This window comes from Triticum aestivum, chromosome 3D (genome assembly GCF_018294505.1).
Source record: "Triticum aestivum cultivar Chinese Spring chromosome 3D, IWGSC CS RefSeq v2.1, whole genome shotgun sequence".
NCBI classification, from domain to species: Eukaryota; Viridiplantae; Streptophyta; class Magnoliopsida; order Poales; family Poaceae; genus Triticum; species Triticum aestivum.
In genome coordinates this window covers 596924590-596932312 of record NC_057802.1, presented here as the reverse complement: position 1 = coordinate 596932312, position 7723 = coordinate 596924590, and the positions used below count along the sequence as shown (strand labels likewise).

General features: G+C 42.5%; 1 protein-coding gene across 1 annotated transcript; it reads right to left on the bottom strand.

Annotated features, from left to right (window-relative positions):
• Positions 1-5527: 5527 nt before the first annotated feature.
• Positions 5528-6160, bottom strand: LOC123075780 (triphosphate tunnel metalloenzyme 3-like). The gene has a single exon (XM_044498303.1). It carries the CDS (start codon positions 6149-6151, stop codon positions 5528-5530), a length of 624 nt encoding a protein of 207 aa, XP_044354238.1. The 5' UTR covers positions 6152-6160.
• Positions 6161-7723: the final 1563 nt, after the last annotated feature.

Sequence of the window (7723 nt, the reverse complement as noted above, 5' to 3'; positions counted from 1 at the left end):
TCGCTTGATCCAGTCATGTTCCAGCACTCCTCACAAAAGTATCACTTCCAGACTCCTAGTATGGGCCGAAAGGAGGAGTTTTATTTTTTCTGATTATACATGCAACAGGGAATAGTTAAAAAACAATAACAAATTAAATGATCATGTGGTGAACCGGCTTCTTCTCCACTGCATTTGCTGATGACATAGGAAGTCACTGCAATATGGTATTATGAAATTATTTTTCATGAAAAAATGATGATACACTTTCATCTAACCAACTTGAATACTCACTTTCCTCAAGAAAACAATCTGAATAGTCTTGTGCATGGCATGATCCAAATTCAGACGACACACTTCCTTATATGCTATCTATTAATGAACGAACGGGTACTTACATGTATATGAGGCCAGAACCAGGCGTCGCGGACAGGGTATCTGTCTTCCACATCATCAGCATGGAGGAGCTCCTCCTCGGCTGCTCACTGAAGGACGACAACGATGTATCCATTTCCCATCTCTATTGTGGAAATGCATTCTGGAAACAATAAAAGAAACAATAAAAATACAGAGAGTTATACTAAAGAAGAAAAATCCTTGCATGCCAATCGTATGAAATAGCTAATGCAATTATCCCATATATAAATGCATCCCTAACACCAGCAACCGCTCCGGAATATATTCCACGTAAAAAACGCACCGATCATAGATTTATGAGATAAAAGTAATAGAGTCAAGTTAGACTACCCAAAACGATGCATGTGGTTCTACTTGTCACTTTTGACCTTAAGTGGTTTCCGTGGACATATAGTATGATGAATTTACTACATAGTGACCTTAAATTGTTTCAGTACACATATAGAAGGATAGAAATTCTACATGTACTGGGAACTACCACCAAAGCCATGTTCTATTGGATCCAGCTTGAACAAAAAAATTATATTGATTCATCAATCATAGACATAAAGTTTGGCTCAAAGAAGGAGGACTACATACAACTTCCAAAATTTTATGTGTGCCAACCAGTGGTTTCGGGCTGACATTCAGATAGACGATGCAGCTTGGAAGTAATTCTAAATGACAGTCATTTTCCATATTATATCTGCAGGTGCATGCTAGTGCAAAGTAGTGCTACATCATGAAGTTGTTGTAAGGTACATCGGGAAATAAATAAAAATTCAGTGCAAGCATGGTTGCAAATTATTTGGCAAGAGCGTAGCGTGCAGGCCACTTACCAGGTCCGGCACCCATACGCCCCTAGTAATTAGCAATGGTGAAAAGTCTAAACCAATTGGATGGCACAATCAACAGAAGCAAAAAAAAATCCTTGGGCGCCTCTCCACGATCCGTTGCCCGGTCCACCTCGGAGATTGGCCTGCTTCGAGCCCCGTTTGTGTTCAGCAACGGCGGCGGCCCTGCAACTGCAATCATTTATCCTAGTCTCCATAGTAGAACAATGGATGATCACAACTTCAAATTCTAGTATATACTGAATTAGTAAGGACCAGCGGGATAGCAAAAATTCAGAAAATTTCATTCTAAAATAGAAACCTCTAATTAATCAGACAATAAACTTGCCGTTTGATCTGATGATGAAAGGCACAAATGAATGGTTGTCGTGCATGCACATAAAAAATCCACACGAGAGTATGCAATCATCAATTCAATTTTTACAGCCTGGGAGTTAACACTGATAGGCCTTGCCTTGAATCAGGTCAAAACGAATGACCACAAGATTTTATTAGTACAGACTGCAGACCAAAAATTCCTCTTAAACACTTTTTACTGACTTCTGTATTGTTTTGTTCAGTACTTCAGTTCTTCAGTTTAGCATTCTAAACAAGCCAATGATGTTGAAAACAAGGTATGCTATTACAGATAGTTTTAAGGCTTGGCAACCAATGAATTTAGTAGCACACAATTAAACAACATCAGGTGACAAATTCAGCTTCCATGCTGATCCTAAATACTGCAACAAAATGTTTGACAGAATATGCAGGTCAGTTTGGCACTATAAGTTCCCAATCATTAGCTCGCCTCAGGGGTAAAACAAGCTACCATATAGTAAAGTACCAAATCACATGAGCAGTGTTGTAATCAGTCATGTAGATATTATAGAACATCACTAATTTTAACCAGTTCTGTAGTAGCTGTATAACTTTAGTGATTTTGGAAGCTTTGTAAGACTAATTCCCAAATTCCATCTGGTAGTAATTAAAAAATTCCATACAATGAAAATACTCGTATATATTTCCATCATGAACTCAATATACGTGTGAATAAATCGATAAGTAAATCAATATGGTGCATACTCTAAAATCTCAGAGATCTTTGATGTTGTAGAAGTTATTAGTCTTCTACTCGTTTCGGAAATCCCTACAGAAAAAGGGAGTACATTTCAAACTCCAGAACATGATGGTGCAAATGGTGAACTGAATAAAGCTATAATGTTCCAGTATACTACATGGAGCATAAATCTGCAACATGAACTTTGTAGTTATAGTATTATTACTTTCTTCGAAAATGAAAATCTATTTGCAGCATGGGTGTGAAGCATGCATACGCGTGCACAATCAAGGATTGAAGTACAAATCTCAGCATGTTCCACGTCACCAGAACATCATCGTATTCCCAAGTAACCAAAAATATTGTTACTCCTGGTTGCCGTGAAATTTCTGCAACAAAGAGGGGACAATTCAGTACAGAGATAACAGAGAGAAGGGAGACGTAGTGTTGTTGTCATTGTGCTCCCTCACCTCCCGGCCCTGCAACTTGAAACCACCGGCGCCTTTGCACTGCAATCCCGTATGCACATCGTCCCTCTCCCTCGCCCGACACAAGACACACAAGCTAGCACCGGCCAAAAATCAATCAATCAATCAGTCAGTCAGGGGAAGCTTGTTGATTGACATCCAAAAATTCAATGAGTTAGAGAGCAGAATGAACTCATTAACAGCACACATAAACAACCAACCATCCCCTGGTTCAAACTGGTACTGGTACATATTTACAGATTCGACGGTTCGGTTTAGGCACCAGAAAGTAGAAAGCAGAGATATAAGATGACAGATAACATAGAACCAGAAAGCAGGACGACGACACAGAGAAAAACGTTCAGATTGCAATTCATGTATACCAAGCTATGCTATGCATTTTGGCATAAGTTGTGGAATCACGCACATATTTTCTTTCAAATAAAAGTAGTTCTCAAAGTCTGAATTCAGTTTCAAAGAACAAAGCACGCATACTGAAGTTCGATGACAGGTCGACGGAGGTTGTCCCTGCAGGACACCTTGTCGGACAGCGCTGAACTTGTTGCCGGTGATGCTAGGCACTAGGGGGACGGCATGAACAGCAGCATCGGCGGGAACAGCCTGACGAAGCATTTTAAAAGCATTCATACAGAATATAATCTTCTAGATGATAACAATAAAAAATACAAGTGCAATAATCCACCAAATGTAGGAAAGCATTGTTACAGAATATATATTCTAATCCGTTATAAATAGAGATCTGAAACCATTGATCACATGCAAGAAAACAGGAGGAGGAGGTGCACAACTACATGTAGGGCGTGCAGACGCCGCTGAACTCATGAGTCGTGGGCTCCTGTTGCTTCCGTCGATCTCGTCATCCCCAAAGTCAAGTATAGTGCCATAACATCAATCATATATGTGTTGGCATTTTACTGTACCTGTTATGACAGGGATGGCCTTGCTTTAAATAGAGCATGTTCAAAGTGTGAGAGTTCAATCAAACTCGACGAACTCATTGATGGTGTCCAATTTACCAGGAATTGGGTTCTCTCATCCAAAGCGTCCACAACTACTTAGTTTTACCTAAACAAGGAAGGCATGGTCAAACAATTTAATTCCACGCGTTGCACATTCATAAATCACATGACAGATGTACCACGCATTCATAATTGTACAAAGTAACTACCAAGTGTTCCCGAAAGAATAAATTCACACACGCAATCAGCTAAACATAAAAATTTACCTCAAAAAAATAGGATGTATGGTGAGTTAGTGCTTGCACGGGTTCATATTTTCCTTACTTCTGATTCGCTCTCGCCAATATACTTGTTCAATTGATCAGGCCCCTAAAGTTCCAGAAAAGGAAACATTGTACAGTTTATACAGAACACAAATTAGGTAGAAAGAATATGGCAATCTCAAAATAAATTGTCATTAGTGTTTTCCCACAACCTGGAGATCCAAGCAGAAAAAGACCAGCTCGCATGACTGGCACCAAAAAGGGAAGATAAAACCATAATTAGGTATTTAAAGCAGTAACATGAAACACTAAAACTTATAAAATGCAAATAAAAACCGCAGATCTTGGTGAACTACCTTCGATAAGAATTCAGAGGTGGCTAACGGTTTTAATCTACCAATCACTATGATGACCAGATGACACATAGTTAACTGCAATACCACACGCCCTGCCCTGTTCATCGCTTAGGGCAGCAATGTGGTCACTGGATAAAGATTAAAAAAATTCAGGCGCCTGGTTTGAACAATAACACACGCCCTCCCCTGTTCCCAAAAAATACCATCAACATGGCCACTGGCTAAAGTTTCAGGAGTACCCATTCTTGGAGTCGCCCACTCGGGTCCTAAATGTTTTAGCAAAGTATAAAGTACAAAGGTTAATCATGTGTCGCTGCATGTTTCAGCAATTATATGGTAGGGAATCAAGCTATGAACTCAGGCATACCTTGGTATCTTGGCCTTCTAGTTCATCAAAGATCAGGTTCAGCCTTTCTGGTACCTAATAAGAAATAAGAACAGATTTGTCAGGTGGCAACTTAGATACCAACGATGACCGTGTATGCCTGAGACCAACAAGCAGCTCATCAGGGAGGTGGGTTAAGACAAGAAGCAGCTCATCAGGGAGGTGGTGAATCTAAGGATGCCCATCTGCACCGGGGAGCAGAACAAGATGTGGTGTGGTGAGACTGCAATAACAGGCTCATTGCCCATAACCGTGTGGCGGACATACGAAATTCAGTTTGTTCCTAGCTACTCCCTCCGTTCCTAAATATAAGCCCTTTTAGATATTCTAATGTGGACTACATACAAAGCAAAATGAGTGAAACTACACTCTAAAATACGTCTATATACATCCGAATGTAGTCCGTATTGAAATCTCTAAAAAAAGGTTTATATTTTGAAACAAAGGGAGTAGATTTTATGTCCTGTATATAAATGGACCCGAGAGATGAAATTTAGTCCTCTCCCCAACCAGACATACCAGCCCCGGCTTCTTCCCAGCGGTTGTCGGATCATGCTCCAGGACAAGTTTTTTTACGAGGATTGAAATGCAAACCCTTGTGTTGCTATGCTGCCACCCAAGATAGTATTCTTGGATGAAAGTTATCAAATACCAGAATGTAACAGAACTAAACATTACATTTGTGAGATTTGAAATCACTCACCACAGAACAAGCCTATCGTCGCAAGAAAGTGCTAATGAAACACAAGTTTTATAGCAACCACGGTTTAATCATCATTTGGGACACAGTAAAGACCAACCACAAACCTAGTCACGGAAGCAGCTTCTCGGCCATGAAGCACGCGAACTTATTGCTCCGGGAGTACTCATACGGCACCCCAGCCACGGTGAGCAGCCGGTCCAGGACCTCCTTCGCCTGGTCGGGCTCCGTGGTCTCGCACTCCAGCTCGTAGTTTGTGCCGAAATCGAAGTGTGTCTCGTCGAGCTCTAGCACGAGCCCAAGCCCCTCGCCCTCCTCGAGCTCATACACACCGCGGGTGTTCCGGAAGCCGCCGAGGCAGACGAACGGTGCTTTGTCCCCGCCGACGCCGTACTCGTCGGAGACGAGCCGGACGATGGGGGAGTCGACCGCACCGAGACGGGCGGGGTTGTCGACGCAGGTGAGGGCGAGGGCAGGGTCGAGGGGCTCCACGACCTCCTCAACGCGGCTGACGTCGGCGTCGATGCGCGGGCGGCGCTTGAGCGTGAGGACGGCGCGGGAGGGGTCGCGGTCGTCGGTGCCGTAGAGGCGGACGTCCCGCTGGGCGGCGGTGGCGGCGGCGGCGGCGAGGGGCCGCGCTGGGGCGTCGGTGCGGAGCAGGCGGGGCGCGAGGAAGGAGGAGAGGCGCCGGTGTGCAGCCGCGTCGGGGAGACGGAGCTTGATCTCGACCTCCATGGGGTTGGGGTTGCGGCTAGGGCTGGGGGGGCGGGACCTGGAAGGGGGCGATCGGCGGCGGCGTCTACTCTGGGAGTTCTAGGGATCGAGAGGAGCGGACGAAAAAACCTACGAAAAAAAACCAGTGGAAGGTGGGACGAAAGAAAACCGGACGAAAATGGTGGGACGAAAATAAACCCGGAACGGAGACTACCAATTGAGACATTAGGAATAGAGATACTCTTGATGCATGCTGGATAGCGGTCGATGTGTGGAGTAATAGTAGTAGATGCAGGCAGGAGTCGGTCTACTTGTCACGGACGTGATGCCTATATACATGATCATGCCTAGATATTCTCATAATTATGCACTTTTCTATCAATTGCTCGACAGTAATTTGTTCACCCACCGTAATACTTATGCTATCTTGAGAGAAGCCACTAGTGAAACCTATGGCCCCCGGGTCTATTTTCCATTATATTAATCTCCCGTCAACTAGCTATTTCTGGCGCCGTTTATTTTTCTTTCTTTACTTTGAGTCTTTATCATAAAAATACCAAAAATATTATCTTATCATCTCTATCAGATCTCACTTTTGCAAGTGGCCGTGAAGGGATTGACAACCCCTTTATCACGTTGGTTGCAAGTTCTTATTTGTTTGTATAGGTATGAGGGACTTGCGTGTGGCCTCCTACTAGATTGATGCCTAAATTGAGGGAAATACTTACGCTACTTTGCTGCATCACCCTTTCCTCTTCAAGGGAAAACCAACGCATGCTCAAGAGGTAGCAAGAAGGATTTCTGGCACCGTTGCCTGGGTGTCTAGGCACAAGTCAAGACATACCAAGTACCCATCATAAACTCTTATCCCGCACATTACATTATTTGCCATTTGCCTCTCGTTTTCCTCTCCCCCACTTCACCTTTTCCGTTTTCTTTGCCCTTCTTCTCTTCGTCTTTTCGTTTGCCTTGATGTCTTACTTGGCTCGTTTGCTCGTTTGGTTGGAATAGTTGTGTATTTATTGCTAACAGAGAACCTAAGATCTATGGATCCTCATCCGCTTGCTAATCTTTTCAAGAGATCCAATTATGATGAACCATTTCCTAGTGATTTGGGTGCACTTGATTATCTTTATAAGGTTTTGCTTGAAATCCGTGAATCGGAAAATTGTGATGAAGTGCTTTATGAAGTGATTCGCGATAGATCTTTGAATAAAAAGCATGATTGTAATGATGTTATTATAAATTCTATTAATGTCAATTGTGTTAATGATATGCAAAACCCTAAGCTTGGGGATGCTAAGTTTGCTATCTCTACTACTTGTTGCAATGATCATGATTGGGGTGATTCTTCTTATGATCTAGAAAATTTATTTAAGCCCCATGATGAATATGAGATTGATAATAATGTTTGCAATAGTATTGAAAGTGGATTTGGAAGATTGTCAACTTTAGACCCCACATATTTGGATAATGTTCAATCTTATGAAGTTTTTGATAAAAGTGGGTTTGGAGAGGTCATGACTTTAGTTTATGTTATTCCCACTATTTTCGAAGAGTGTCAACTTTGCATGCATGTGGATCATCTAGAGA

Excerpts from the sequence above, each read along its gene's own strand:
- LOC123075780 (XM_044498303.1), bottom strand. The coding sequence starts at position 6,151 with ATGGAGGTCGAGATCAAGCTCCGTCTCCCCGACGCGGCTGCACACCGG.